Here is a 16,416-nt window from a genome sequence, read left to right on the forward strand (position 1 = left end):
CATCTCAAGCTCCATTTCCCTCCTATTAAAATAATAAAGGAATACACTACATAAAAGGTATGATGGTGAGTGTGGACTCTGATTTGGCCCTAGATCCCTGAGGGCATGATCTTGTGAATGTGGAGAAATCAAAGCTGCCCAAATTTGCTAAAGAAAGAAAACATAGCTTACAGGGACACTTCCCTTATCTTTATGTTTTAAAAGTAACCTCTACTACCAAGTTTGAAGTCTTTCCCTTTCTCTCCAATTAAAAAAAAATCCAACCAACCTCTTCCTTCCCCTCCTGCAGACAACTTTGATTTATCCCTTTCTTTAAAAATATAGTACATATACTTCATAGCCTCTCTCCAATTCAAGGAGTACAACTCTAAAAAAACACTGTCTCAGCAGCCACACATCTGTTGCTGAACCACTTCCCACTCTCTGGGTCTTAGTGTATATGTGGCAAAGACAAGAGACAACACACCAAGACATTTATAAAATAGACTACTTTGATGGTCAAAAATGGAGTCCTGTGAGGAGGTGGATTTTGGCACAGATTTCAACAACTGACACCCTAAGTCTGCCAGTTTCTAAAATCACTTTCAGGGAATAGCTGACAGTGTAAAAATCTAGATACGAAAATCATACAAAAACCATTCTAATAAAGACTATTATTTATCTTAGTCGCTGCAAATAATCTGGTAAACCTTTTGGGTTATAATCACTTTGCATCCAAAACCCTGGAGTGAAACCCTTTGGCTCTAGGCAACAGATAGCAAGGATATTTGGTTACTTCTGGAAAATATTGGTTTTAAATTAACAACCCTGAAGTGAAAAACTTGCGAGCTGGCAACTGATCCTAGAAATCATCGTGTCCTCTGCCACGAATAAAGAACTTCTTCTTGATATTATGGAGGAACTTGGTACTCCGCAGGACTGTGGGGAAGGCAAAGCCTGACTCCCTGGGCTCCTTCTTCAATGCCCCCAGAACTCTTCCAGATACCCAGGCTTGTGGCCATGGGATCTCCCCCACCCACCCATTCAGCCACACTCTCCACCATCAAATTCCACTTTCTAGATCCTGCGTGTAGATTAAATTAAAAATGATTAATAAGAGTTATCACTCTCAAAGATAGATGAATGTATCAGAAGTCAAAGCTTAAATTCACAAGATGAAGCTGTAATAATGATAGCATTTTGGCTATCAGGCAACTTAGCAGGGAAGTGGGGTGGGGGAGGAGGAGGCTGATACAATGCCAGCTGAACAGGTCTAGGAATCACAGGTCACAGGAAATCAAGGTAATAATCTCCTGCTCTACTTAGTCTGAAAGCAGGCCCTGGTTTAAGGGTCATCCTTGCAACTAGGAAGAAAGCTCACTAAAGGACATTTTAGTAATTCTTTCCTTAAAATACCCTAGATGTGACTCTTATTTCAAACTAAGTTGAAAACAGACTAAGCTGAAAACATTGATTTTATTTCAAACTATGTTGATTGCTTTTCCCTTTGAGAGTTTCATTTGTTTATCAGCAGAAATTCCTGGGCTAATTCCGAGAAATGCCATTCATTTCTCGCCAACAACAAGTCATGGACAATGGGCGGGGGTAGAGGCGGGAGCTCCCTACGGAGGGTCCTTCTTTCTGGACACAACAGCCAGGGACTCCAACTGTGGAAGATGGCAGAAGAGAAAGACTTTGGGTGGGAGCTCTGGGAAAGCAGGGAGGCAGTCCAAATGGAACAGTGAGCTCATGTTACTGCAGGGTTGGTCCTGGGGAAGTGTCACACAGTCAAAGTATGTTTCCAGGGAGCCTATGCTCCCCATTATCAGAGAAATAATGCTGTCCTGCTGCCCCCAAGTCCTCTGCAGATGCACAGGGCCTTCTACTCCAAGATCCCACCCAGGACTGCTCTGTGTAGTCAGTGCTCTTGAACTCCTTTCTCAAGCTCTCCCCTGCGTCCTATTACTATAGTGCAGTCCCCAGTCCAACTGCATCAGAATTAATTGGGGTGCTTGCTTAAAATACAGACTATCCACTGCCACCCAACCAAATCACAATTGTCAGTGTAGGGCCTGGGAGTCTGCATTTTATCAAACCCCCTAAGGTGATCCTTCAGCACACTAAAGTTTGAATAACACTAGTTTGGAGTCTTGTTCTAAAATGGACTGCTACACCAACGAACTTCTCCAAATTAAGATACTGCACATACCAATAGCTTATTGCTATCATATAAATAACTTCTGGAAGTTGAATGGCATCATCCAAGACTTTCTAAAACATATTAAAGAACACTCATCCTGCCAAGTGCTCTACAAATAATCAGGCCTATAGCTCAATAAGTTCGGAAAATACTGCATCCCATGCTCTTTTATAGATTCATAATGCACATTAATATATCGAAGGCTCTGAGAAGTCCTGCATTAAAAGAAACCTATTTAGCCTTCTCTAATCCAGAAACTCTCACATTTATTTGACTATATAAATGTTTTCTCTAGTAAATCCTATTATCATCCCATTAAATTGTGTTCCTTGCAACAAACTTTTGGAAACACTGCCTTAACCCAGAAAAGTGATTGTAATGGTAGAGGTTTCTAAAATATAGAAAGCAAATGGAAGACTTATTTGGGACAACTGGGGCTTCTTAGTATCCCTCAATGAAGTGCCACCTTCTTCACCTTCATGTGGGGCCAGCTTTGGTTAATGTCCATTGAAAGAAATAGAAGAGTTCTGCTCTACCATGACAGAAAGCCATAGTCCTCCTAGGAGTTTTGTCCTTACATGACATACAGGCCTCTAGCATGCTAATAGGAAATCACATTCTTTTAAAAGACCAACTAAATCCCCAGGGTTCACCAGAGACAAAGATCACTTCACCTGGCAGGAGGCAAGTTGGGTGCCACTTTCCTACAGAAGGTTTTAACCCTTCACACTCTGCACAGTGTTCAAGGACCAAGTGTATCAGGAAAATAATAGAAATGATGCATGGAAGACAGTGAATGGGGTCTAAGACGTAGGAAAGCAGACAGTGTGGACATGGATGGTCTAGTGATCAATGGTGAACACCTTGTGGCTACCTCTCAGCAATCAGTGTAAGAATACTAACAATGATAAAACAACAATAATAATAAACTAAAACCTCTGCTATGCAGAGACCATCATTCCAGAATCCTCAGGCTTTTGGATAGCTCTGGACCCAAAGAGTTTTTTTTTTTTAATATACCAATCTTCAGCAGGCAAAGATATGGCCCCCAATTGATCATCTTGCATACTATAGCTATTGTAGTCACCTTACCAAAGGTAAAGAATATGCTAATTGGCTGTTACTGTTTAAAGAATTGAACTTTTTCAATAAAATCCAAGAGGCAAGCTAATACTGAATTCAGAAAAGAACAAAAGAAGAGATGAGAGAGCAATGGAGATCAGACGTGGATGATCGCAACAACAGCAATCAGCAGCAACCACGAGGATGACAGGCAGCAGATAATCAAAGAGACGAACCAAAAGAAGATAAGGAAGCTTTAAAATTTGAAAGAGATTCCTAAATAGGTTAAACATAGAATTACCATATGACTCAGAAATTCCACTCCAGATATATACCGAACATAACTGAAAACACATGTCACACAAAAACTTGTACATGAATATTCATAACAGCACTATTCACAATAGCCAAAGGTGGAAACAAGTCAAATGTCCATCAGCTTATGAATGGATAACAAAATGTGGTACACCCATACAATGGAATATTATCCCGCCATAAAAAGGAACGAAGGACTGATACAAGCTACAACATAGATAAATCTGGAAAACATAACGCTGAGTGAAAGAAGATAGCCACAAAAGGCCACATATTGTATGATTCCATTTATATGAAATACGTAGAATAGGAAAATCCATAGAAACAGAAAGTAAATTAGTGGTCGCCAAAGGCTGGAGGGGGGAGAAGGTAATGGAAAGTGACTGTTTAATGGGCACAGAGTTTCCTTTTGGGGTGGTGAAAAATTTCAGGAACGTGATTAGTGGTGATGATTGCACAACACTGTGAATGGTCTTAATGCCACTAAATTGTACACTTTAAAATCATAAATTTTATGTTATGTGTACTTTATCACAATAAAAAATAAATAAATCCCCCCCCCCCCGAACTTCTGCCCTAAAAAAAATAAACTGGAGGGAACAAAACAGGCATACCTACTTGATTACTCTAACAATAGAAGTCACAGACATGGACACAGGCATAGAACCAGATCCCCTTTTCATATAAATGTACGGGATGGGAGGCAAGGGAAAAACAATGTGCAGATAGCTGTGACAACACACCAAAAAACAGATTCAGAGTGATCCAGTGACTTGCAACCCTCACTCTACACTGTCAAAGGCCAAATGCCATATATCTGCCTCATCTTCTATAGTCTGTTTCTGCTATAGATTTGTGTAATCCAAACTTGTTCATATGCAAGTGGTAAATAAGAGAATGATGTTGGTATAAAATAGAAATTCCATTGGTTTATACCTGATTTTTCCCAGCATATTAATATTTTGCACCATCACGTGACAGCAGGTGAATGCCAAGAACACTAACACAACTGAAATCAGCAAACCATGAAGGAATACACTACTCTATCCTATTCCCATTCAACCCACATTCTTCCTCTTGGCTCAGTTTGGCCGTATGCTCTGTCTTATAAGTGCTTATTACATGATTCTCTCAGATCTTTGTGTATTTTTCTCATCTCTATAACTCTGCAGGCTCAATCCTTCCTTATAACCTCTTCCTTCAAGCTAATGCCACCATTTTAAAAGGTAGTGAAGTCTATACTTAATGTAATATTCTTGTATTTATTAGAAGTTTAAGATGCCTTTTTAAATCATGCTAGTATTCTATTAGTATAGCTGTTTTGTTAGTACTCTGGTTACAAAGTTGCATAAGTTTTGAGTTGTTTTCTCCAATCCTGCTTTTTTTCTTAAGCCCTGTTATTTTTCAGCGTACAGTTTTGCAGAATGTGAGGATTTTCAGAAATGCATATGTTGCACTATAGGAGAAATGCCTGAATTCACTAGCTAGCTCACAGCCCAACTACTGTCCAGAGAGAAATGCCACAGGGCTTCCAGCTTCTTCTTACAGGAACACAGACTACAGTGCATCACTAGAAAGGTCCTTTCCTTAACCTACCTTGACTTTGAAAGGCTGGGGTGAGGGGTGCCTCTCTTGGCAAAACCACACTGTCACTGTCCCTATTAAAACCATACCACAGAACTAAACTTTTTCACACCTAGCCGAAAGGGAACACTGTGGATTAGGTCTCTGGTAACAGATCAAATTAGATATTTTGGCAACTTTATAACAGCTCTTTAATGACCCATGAATGCTGCAATATCTGTAAGGGAACCAAAATTTATTAATTCTGAGTAGCAAATTCATTAAGAATGGCCATTAAAAAAACTCTCAGATAATACCATGATTTAGGCTCCTGGTCACTATATAAGTCTTCTTTTGGTGATAAAATTATATATAAAGAACAAAAGAAAAGAAGTCATAGTTTTTTCTCTCCTCTCCCCGTTTTACCACTCCACTTTCCCAAAAGAGAAGGTATTGAATTTCATTTCTAGAAATCTCGCATTATCAGGGAATATAGAGAGTCCTGCTTAGAGACTGGGATGGATTTAATGACCTTTCTGACTTCTACACAGTCTTGACTTTTCTATTAAGAATGTTCTAGCCTCCATGTAGCACCAGCCAATTTGGGCCCAGGAGAGCCCTTTGGTATGTGACCAAAATTGACCTCTGCCATAAAGACTTGGGGAAGCGCTGATGAAAGAATTTTCATTTGCTCTTCACGGGCATCAGTATAGATTTCTCTGTGGTGACTCTGGACAAGCAGTCTGCATACTCTGACTTCCCTGGCTCAGCAGGAGCTACAGGAGACAACCTAAAATGCAGGTGGGAACCTTGGAAATTGCAGAGGTAGGGAGTTCAGAAAGCAAGCGCCATGGGAAACACAGAAACAAAGGGGGAGGCAATGGCTCCTCAGTCTCCTCCATTGGAAGAGGAGCTCTAGGCATGGCCTGCAGGCCCCTCCCATCGAGTCCCTCACTATGCAGGTGAACGGTCCCCGAGGTCAATACTGCTATAAGACAGTATGTACAGCCAAAACCTTGGGTATATGGTTTCCTTGTTTGTTTTTTCTTTTTGATACAGAGCTTGTTCATCATCTTGGCTTTAAATCTTCTATTTTTAAGTGAGGACATTTTGATCACAGTGCCTTCCACTGGGTTAAGACAGAAAATTAGAGCCCCTTCCTTTGACCAAGCATTCCTGTGGCCCTGAAGGCATGAGTTTCCTCATGCCTAATAATCACTGGGGTGGAAGCAATACAGAGGAGTCATCACAGCCACTGCCCTGTCTCAACGCAGAACTGTGCCAACTCTATCTCACATGGGTGGCTACTTTTTATTTCCAGAAATATGCAGTAAAGAGATCAAAATTCTCCTTAGCCATTTATTCTAGGATTTTAACAACCAATATGTCCCAAAGTTCATCCTTTTATCAAACTAATTCTTCTCCACTATGGTTTAAATCCATTTACTCTTGTTTTATCTTCAACAGAAAGAAAGAATAGCTGGTTCGCATTCTGGTTCAATATGACAGAGAGAGTATGTGAGAAAACTCCCTGCTCTTTGCCAAAATCAAAGAAGAGAGAGAGATGAAATGTAAAACTAAGAATAAATAAATAAATAAATCTTTAAAACTGCAAAATCACGCTCAGATACGAAAGGAGACCCTTCGTGGAATAAAACATAGACGGAAAGTGCAGCAATAAATGGGGGCCAAAACCATATGGTCCACTGGCATCTGGGACTGGATACAGACAATTGAGGCCAGGCAGCTGCGCAAGAACTATGGCCTGCAAGTGGCTCCCTATGTAAAACTGGGGACTAGAGTCACATTCCTCATATGTAAACAGGGGCTGACACAGTTCTGCCCACCCAAGGTGGTTACCTCAAATGGACTGATTGCCCAAGGTAGGCAGCTGCAGCTGAGGTCCCAGTCCAAGATCACTATCAGGGATTACCACCGCATAAGAAAACAGACGTAGAAATAGATCATCCAGGCCTGAGGGAGCCCAAGCTGAGACAGTAATATATGACCTGGTTTAGAGCTAAGTGATCTAACAAGGCCTGAAACAACCTTCTCACCAAGAAGGAAGGGTTTATGCAAGAGAAAACCTCCAAAGACGATGAGCTTCTAAACAAAAATTGTAGAAAATGAGAGGAAATTCAGAACTAACAAAAGCTGTCAAGAAATCCAACAAAAGTGAGAATTCACACCAGAAAAAATATAGATATTTGAACAATCTGAAATGGGATTATAAGTAAATATTTAAATACTTCAAAGAAATAAAGAAGGGAATAAGATCCTAAGAAAAAATAACAAGGGTTTATAAAACAGCAACATGTAGATATTTTAAAATATAATTCAAAACTTGGAGGAAAATAGTTATTGAAAATAAAACAATAAACAAAACCCAACAGATGGCCTAAATAGTGGGGATGAAAAGGCTGGAGAAAGAATTCATGAATTGGAGGACAGAATTGAAGTAATATATCATTGAATATCAAGAGGGAAAAAATAAAAGAGCAATTAAGAGACACAGGATAAACTAAATGAGCTGCCATAACATACACCAAAGACAACTTTGAGAATGAGAAAAAAACTAGAAGGGGAAGAGGTAATTTTCACAAAAATAATGACTAAAAATTGAAGAGAAATTTGAGTACTTTGGCTGAGCAAGATAAGTAAAAATAAATCACACATCTATACACCTCATTGTGTGCATCAAAGAAAAAAAGAAAATCTTAAAAGCTAGAAGAAGGAGAAAACAGGTTACCCACAAAAGAACTATAGTCAAACAGCAGACTTCTTATCCACAAACAAAGGAAGTCAACAAACCATTTATTAATATCTTCTAAGTGCTGAGGGAAGATAAACATGCACCTATAATTTTATACCCAGCCAAATTATCATTCAAGAATGAGGGCAAAATAAAGACATTTTTGCATATAATAACTAGGGAACTTCAGTACCACTACCCACAGAAAAAACTATTAACGGTTATAGTTAACAAGAAGAAAAATGAACTCACAAGGAAGTGACCTGCAAGAACTACAAGGAAAAGAAAATGAACAGCTGGTTTCTATACTCCACAAAATGGGCTTTTTAAGTCTTCAAGACAATGTGTTTATTTCTTTCAATTTTCTCTTTTCCGAGATTTATGACCTCACTTATTTTAACACTTTCTTTTTCTCTCAAAGTAATTGCTAGCTTATACTTTCTCCTCTTCTCAATACTTGCTTCCTGTTATGCAGCTGGGGTAAATGGCAGCCATACTTCAGTCTATGCTTTTCCACCCTATGCTCTGTGGCTGGGTCATGCCTCAACCTCCTTCCTAGTGAAGAACAATCACTACATAGCAGTTTAGATAAATTCCTATGACATTAGACCACTTTGGAGGCTTCTGGATAAAAAAGCTTTTATAAGGCTATTTGACAAACAACCTGGCAGATTAAAAAAAAAAACTCTCCAGATTAGCCTCTTTATCAGAAACTGCTCCCATCTACCAGAACTCCTCCCTTACCACACCCTTGCAATCCAGTTTAAGTAGAAGAAGCAAATAAACACATATGAAGATAGTAAGCCTCATTTAGGGATTAATTCCAAAAAACAACTTTTAGGTTGATCATATGCCAAGTCCATCTCTTACATCTTGAAGCATGTATTATCATCACCAATACTCAGGATGACAGACCTGTGGCAGGGCGTGATCTTTTGCCATCTGGGAAAGAATCCCCTGTTTTCATATATTTATATTCAGTATATTTACTGGTGCAGGAAAGTATACTTTATAAAAGTGGTGACAAAAAGGTTTGGGGTTTTTTCTCCATTAAACAAAAACTCCATTCATGTAACATTTAAGTTAACTGAGTTTTCAGTGAACTTCATTCCTAGCCCCATTCCTATCATTTTTGCCCTGACACCTTGGGTTTCTCTCTTATAAGCTCTGGAGGTTCCTTACTACTTAAAGTACCATTTATGCCCTAGACTAGTGGTTCTTCACATCTTTAGGGTCATGTACACGCCCTTTAAGAATACCAATAAAGCCATGGCTCCTCTTTAAAGGAATTCACATGTATACACAGTTACACTAAAAAGTGTGAACAATTTTAAAGGGGTCACTGACCCCATACAGCTCACCTAAGGACCCTAACTCAAGAACGTCCATCCTAGAGGGAAATAGAATGGACTTATAGGACTACAAGGCTTCTAATGTCCCAACCCGAAGACTGTCACTTAGCTTTTCCTAGGACAGCTGTCAGGCCCACAGGCATTCTCTGAATCATTCCATGCTTGCACGCTTCTGGTGTGGGAGCCAGGCCTCAGTCAGATGTGAACAAAGTGTCATTGACAGAGCCCCTGCCTCAGACAAACACCCTAGCCGCAAACCATGAAAGCAGACGTCCTAACAGCCTTGTGAAAAAGTCTCCGCCTGCCTCCCCTTAGAGTCGCTCTTAACAATGTGTACATAATAACTCTGCAGTCTGGAGGAGGTGACCATTCAGCAGGCAGGCAGCTTTATACTGTTATAAACCTCACTGGTTCAGCCCCTTTGATTTATGAACAGCCCCTCATCATTTAGAGGCTATGCTTGGATGCAACTCCAGCACTAATTGCGTAGGACACGTGCCACCATGCTACAACTCCCCTGGTGCCCGCTGCTCATGGCAGGAAGAGGCTGTTTATGGCAGAAAATCTCTCGGCCACGATTCCCTTCCCCCAACTGACATCCACCTTCAAATGATTAAAAGCCAATGAAAATCTGTTACTGGGTACCCAATAACTTATTAGAGCCTAGAATGTGCCCTTCTTGGGCTATAACCAGTATTCAGGGGCCATTGCAGGCTGCCTAAAAGTGTCCTATTGTTATTTCCGTGTGGGAGTTTCCTTTCCGGGGAATGAGGGAGATGGAGTGGGTTGGGTGGAAGAGGAAGGAAGGAGAATCGCAACTGGAGAACAAAGATGTGAACTGATTTACCTGGGCAGTGAGGGCAGCACAGATGGGGAATATGCACAGGAGACAGGCAGTGAAGGCTGGGACATCTGACTCGGCTGCAAACTACATTCCCGTTCTGAAAGAGAGGAGATAATATGAAAAAAATAAACGTCTTTCAAGGGTCACTGGGATCATGCCAGTTTGGGAAATAGTCATGCAGGAACTCACCCAGACAGTGAATAACACATTCCCGAGAAGCTGAATGAAATCAGCATTTTCTTTACTTTTCTCATCACTGGCACCTCCACCGGGTTTGTTGATAGCTTACTAGCATATTTTTCTAAGGCTGGGATCACTATTGCTCCAGTTTTCAAAGCCTTCCACTAATTGTGGGAGGCTTCTCCTGGCCTGGCTCTGTGGCGTTTCTACCACTCCCCAGTTCTAGCTGCACGTCTTTTGCAAGAGCCTAGTCTGATTTCATAATCACCTGCCCAATGCCATGGAAGGGAAGGAATAATGAGTGATGGGTCCCCTGAGTTGCTACCCACCCTTGGGCAAGGAAATATCCCTAGCACACAGATCCTGGATTCCGTATGCCTCTGCCCTGGTCCAGTAGGCTGAGTGCCTCCTCTCCTCATTTCCCTTTTCAGTCAAAAATTTTTAAAGAACAAGCTACGGTTTGGAATTGAACTGATTAGCTAGTATGCCTGGGTGGGGCAGCTGGGTCCCTGCCTGATTTACAATTATAAGATCCCTAGCTCTGACAGCTCTCAACAATTGCTAGAACAAAGGAAGACTTTGGAAATCAATTTTGTATTAACATTTTCCATCCATAATTCATTTGAAGCAAGGGTTACTTGTATCTGTCAGGTTCTTGTGGGGGAAGAGGGTGAAGAGGATGGAGAAAGAGAAGATGCCTAGTGCTTGAGCTGTTGGCATTGGGATCATATTAACATTTTCACTGCCTTGCAGAAAGCAAAGCCTCAGCCCCCAAGGGTTAGCTGTCCATTTCCAATGTGTTGGGTCAAGAATCTAACATAATCATGCCATACCAGGCAGTTAATCAGTCCCCAGATGCTCTATTTAATACCTGCTCTGGCCATTTAAAGAGGCAGGCTTCTTTTATCCAAATCTGAATCATCTTACCACAAACCTTTTTCTTTTCTCGTGCACTTTCTAGGATAAATTTTGGAATGTTACATTTAGAAACACCACAGAGCCTCCTTATGTGTCACACTCCTCAGAGCCAGATCTTGAAGTGAGATCACCAAAGCACATCAGAAACCACCCCTCCTGGCTGAGGTCTAAACTGATTCCTCCTTAATGCTTTATGCTGAATTCTGTTCTAGAGTTAACAGATTAATAAAAATAATGATAACCATAATGAGAGTGATGATGATGATGACATCAGCAGTTAATATTTCTTGAATGTTGACTGACCCAGCACTGTTTCAAGGGATTGAAATGGATTAGAGAATTTAATCCTTACCACAACCATATGAAATAGGTAAATATCACTATCCCATTTTAAAGAAGAAGCTGATAGACTCTCAGAGGGGTTAGGTAACTTGTCAAACATAACATGGCTCACAGGTGGCAGAACCAGGGTTGGAAACTTGGTCTGTCTTGACGCTAGAGACCTGCAGCCATTTAACACCACTTGATGTTGCCTGAAGGTTAGGTTTCCACATGCTCAAAATTCCGAAAGCCCAATTTTCTGTTCAAATGGCAAAAGAATCAGGCTCGCAAGTGACTGCTCCTGTTCTACCTGGGGACTAGCAAGGAGTAGCAGTTTTTCCATGAAGTCTGAAGTGAGAGGCTGGTCTTGAAAATTTTCTCTATGTTCAGAATTCTCAAGGCCTTCCTTTCCAACTGGCCTAGGGTAGTGGTTCTCCACCAGGGGTCATTTTGCTCCCCAAGTAACTTTGGCCATGTCTAGAGACATTTTTGGTTGTCACAGTTAGGGTTGGTGGTACTGGCGTCTAGTGGGTAGAGGCCAGGGATGTTGAAACATCCTACAATGCATAGGACAGACCTCACAACAAGGAATTATCTGTCCCCAAATGTCAATGATACAGAGGTTGAGAAACCCTGGCCTAGTATATGATGGTAGAGGCTTGTTCAGAACGATGGACCATAGCTGTGGTCCTGGGGTCAAGGACATGGAAAGAAGATGGGACTACCTGCGTCGTCTATTGCAAAGATGGCATTTAAGCCATCAAAACGCCTCTCTGAGTGACCGGACAGGAACTAAGGCCAAGCCAAGAGAACTCTAATCCTCACCAGGTAAAGGCCAAGGTTTCACAACCTCAATCCTAATTACAGTTATTGGCTGTGACAACATATAATACACTCTCCCAATAAATCAGTGTATAATCTGTCCTAACCTCTTCTCTAAAGGCCAGCCTTGAGAATAGTTTTCAAAAAGGATTTGTCTTGTCATCCAGGCATTATATTGAGCTTTTTCCCCCATTCCCACTATCAAGCTATTCTGCCTCCTCCCACCATGTCCTATATTATATAGCTAAGAGACCATAAGTATCTGTCCATAGGAAATACTCAGAGATCCCATGAAAAGCAAGCCAAAAAGCAATAGATGAAAAAGGAGGTATGTATTTTTCGTGGCGATCTGCTTCTTTACCTCTTTTAGGCTTTTGGCACCCATGCTCCCTGGCCTTCTGGGTACTGAAAGCACCTCTGCATGCTGAGGAGCAAGCTAAGAAATCACACGCATGAGGGACTGTACCTCTGAGCAGAGGCAGTTCACGCAGTAAACCAACCCATAAGGTTCCAGGTAAGGATGCCATCTCTCACCCACTCTGTACTTCTTGTCTTGAAACACACAATATGTCTCTGAATCTGTGAGGAAGGAGATAGAAAATATGCCTGTTAGAAAACAGACCAAGTCACAAAATCCAAAGGCAATCACAGGTTCCATCTGTTTTAGTGTACATCAAGGAAAGAGGCATAGCGAATATTTACAGAACCCCTGCTACAGGCTCAGTGTTTTACATGCTTTGTTTATTTGATTCTACAGTGACTCAGTAAGTTAGGTACTACCATTCATCTCTATTTATTTATTTTTAAAGATTGGCACCTGAGCTAACATCTGTTGCCAATCTTTTTTTTTCTTCTACCCAAAGCCCTTCAGTACATAGTTGTATATATTCTAGTTGTAGGTCCTTTTGGCTGTGCTATGTGCAATGCCACCTCAGCATGGCCTGATGAGCAGTGCTAGGTCTGTGCCTAGGATCCGAACTGGTGAAACCCTGGGCCGCCAAAGCAGAGCACATGAACTTAACCACTCAGCCACGGGGCCAACCCCTATTTGTTTCATTTTATATATAAGGAAAGTCAAGGGTCATATAACCAATAAGTAACTGACATGAGACTCAAACCCAAGTTTGACAGTGAAGCCAAAATCTTGACTACCATTCTGTTATAATGGTAAGATAAGGGAGCATGTCATGTGTCCTTTTGGAAAAGATTGTGCTCCCTTGCTTTGGAAATGCAAGCTAATGTCTAAAATGCTGATCTATGAGAACATTCTCAGAGCTGTCTTGTGTTGGCATAGGAGTGATGGACTAAACACATTGTATTAGGTCCCTATATACGGCTTTGCCCACACGTGCTAACATAATTCAATCATTAAACAAATATTTGGGTACTTACTCTTTGTCAGGCAATATGCTAAGTCTGGGAATAAAATGGCAAGCAAAATTACACAAAGTCCTTGTTCTCATTCAACTTACAGATTTCTTTCTGCGTTAACAACTCCCAATTAACTCAAAAGTTATGTCTCCTTCTCTTCACTAAATCACGTGGTTTGTCTTCTAATCCCATCCTCTTCTATCTCCTGCTTCCCATCACACAAGGTCAAAATAAACCAAGACCCCTTTTGTAGCAAACACATTAATTTCTCCCACACTCTCCAACAGACATTTCCCTGATGATCAAAATTGAAAGAATAAAGAAAAGGTAGGTAAGCAAGAAACTGGGAGAAGATATTTCCAACAAATAAAGTATTAGTATAAATAAAGCATTAGTATCTGGAATATTTTTAATCATTCAAATCAGTAAGTAAAGAATCAACCAATCCAATAGAAAAATGGTCCAAGGACGTGAACAGCAATTTAGAGAAGAAGAAATTGGAACAGGCAATTTATGAAAAGATGTTCAACATCACTAGTAATCAGAGATTCAAATTAAAACTACACTGAGATAATTGTCTCAAATCCCTAACTGCTTGAAAGACCCTCAATGATTCTTTCCAAATACTCACAAGATAAATTCCAATTTACTTTTCAAACATTAATTTCCAACTTATTCAGGATGAGGAACTAGGAGACAGAAAATCTGGGTTTGAGCCTTAATGAGCTCTACCCGTCTGGCATTGAGCAAGCCATTTAAATTCTGCCAATCTCAGTTTTTAACATCTGTGAAATATGGATTAAATGTCTCTCAAGCAGATGTTGGAGGATTAAACGAAGCTCTCTGCAAATTATAAAGTGCCACAAAATGCAGAGTATTATTTTATACTAATTGATTATTTTCTAATTAGAAAAGCAATGCATACTTAACGTAGAAAATTGGAAAACACCTACAAATACGCAAAAAGAACAAAATAAGAACATAAACGTATACAGAGGAAAGAAACATTACACACAATTCCAGCACAAGAAAACAACCACTTTTAATATGCTGGTAACTTATAAGTAGCCTGTGGGTTGAAGAAAAAAATCAAGAGAGAAATTAGAAAGTATTTCATACTAAATGAAAAGAAAACATAGCATATCAGAATCAGTGGGATTCAGCTAAAGAAGCACATAGAGGGAAATTTATATCACTAAATACCTAGATTAGAAAAGGAGAAGTCTCAAACCAATACCTTAAGAAACTAGAAAAAGCAGAGCAAAATAAACCAAAAGCAAACATAAGGAAGGAATAATAAACAACAGAAATCAGTGAAACTGAACACAGAAAATCAATAGGAAAAAATCAATGAGAGCAAAACCTGGTTATTTAAGATCAACAAAATTGATAAACTTCTAGCAAGACTAACAAAGATAAAAAGAGAGAAGATGCAAATTACTGACATCAGGGACAACAGAGAATAATTCAGTATAGATTCTGTAGATATTAAAAAGATAAAAAGGGACTATAATGAATGACTTTATGCCACTCAATTTAACAACTCAGATGAAATGGATGAACTATTTGAAAGACACAAATTACCAAAGTTCACTCAAGAAGGGATAGATAAACTGAATAATTCTCTATCTTTTAAAGAAGTTGAATTTGTAGTTAAAAAGTTTCTCACCAAGAAAACAACAGGGGCAGATGGCGTCACTGATGAATTATATCAAACATTTCAGAAAAATGAAGAGGAAGGAGGGCTTCCAATCTGAATCTTTGCTGTAAACATTATGCTAGCATCAAAACCAGACGAAGACATTATAAGAACAATACCCTACAGACCAATATCCCTCATGGATGCAGATACAAAAATTCTCAATGAAATTTTAGCAAATTAAATCCAACAATATATAAAAAGGATAATACCTTAGGAGCAAGTGGGATTTATCTGGGAAATTCAAGGCTAGTTCAACGTTCACAATTCAGTCAAAATAATTCACCATATCAAGAAACTGGAGATGAAAAAACAATGTAATCATTGTGATAGATGCAGAAAAATCAATTGACAAAATTCTACATCCATTCATGCCAGAAACTCTCAGCAAACTAGGAAGAGGCCTTCCTCAATCTGATAAAGGACATCTACAAAAAACCTACAGCTAAAATCGCACTTACTGGCAAAAGACTGAATGCTTTTGACCTAAGATTAGGAATTATGCAAGGACGCCTGCTCCACCACTCTTAGAGATCCTAGCCAGTGAAACCAGGTAAGGAAAAAAAAAATATATATATATATATACACACACATTAGAAAATAAAAAATAAAACTGTTTCTATTTATAGATGATATGATTACCTACATAGAAAAATCCCAAAGAATCTATTAAAAAGTTACTACAAATAGTAAGAATTTAGCAAGATTACAGGACACAAGGCCAATATGCAAAAAACAATCACATTTATATATTCTATAATGAACTACAAATTGAAATTTGAAAAAGTACTATTTGCTATAGTTCCCAACAAACATGGAAACACTGGTGTATAAATCTAAGAAAACATGTGCAAGATCTGCACTCAGAAAATTACAAAACACTGATTAAACAAATCAAAGAAGGCCTAAAAAATGGAGCGATATACCTTGTTCGTGGATTGGAAAACACAATATTGTTAAGATGTGAAATCTCCCCCAAAGTGGTTTATAGATTCAACACAATCCAAATCCAAATACTAGCAGGATACATTGTAAAAA

At 39.6% G+C, this 16,416-nt stretch overlaps 1 protein-coding gene across 8 annotated transcripts in view; it reads right to left on the minus strand.

The window, feature by feature from the left end:
* The window catches only part of CHRDL1 (chordin like 1), a 112,264-nt gene that overhangs the window by 70,122 nt on the left and 25,726 nt on the right, over positions 1-16,416 (minus strand). For all 8 annotated transcript variants that reach the window (XM_008540098.2, XM_070605928.1, XM_008540099.2 and 5 more), the window contains exons 3-4: positions 12,775-12,887; positions 10,071-10,164 (exon numbers count right to left, since the gene is read on the minus strand). In XM_008540098.2, coding sequence (XP_008538320.2) covers positions 10,071-10,164; positions 12,775-12,887 — 207 coding nt within the window. The remainder of the gene's footprint in view (positions 1-10,070; positions 10,165-12,774; positions 12,888-16,416) is intronic.

The sequence above is a fragment of the Equus przewalskii genome, chromosome X (genome assembly GCF_037783145.1).
Source record: "Equus przewalskii isolate Varuska chromosome X, EquPr2, whole genome shotgun sequence".
Taxonomy (NCBI): Eukaryota; Metazoa; Chordata; class Mammalia; order Perissodactyla; family Equidae; genus Equus; species Equus przewalskii.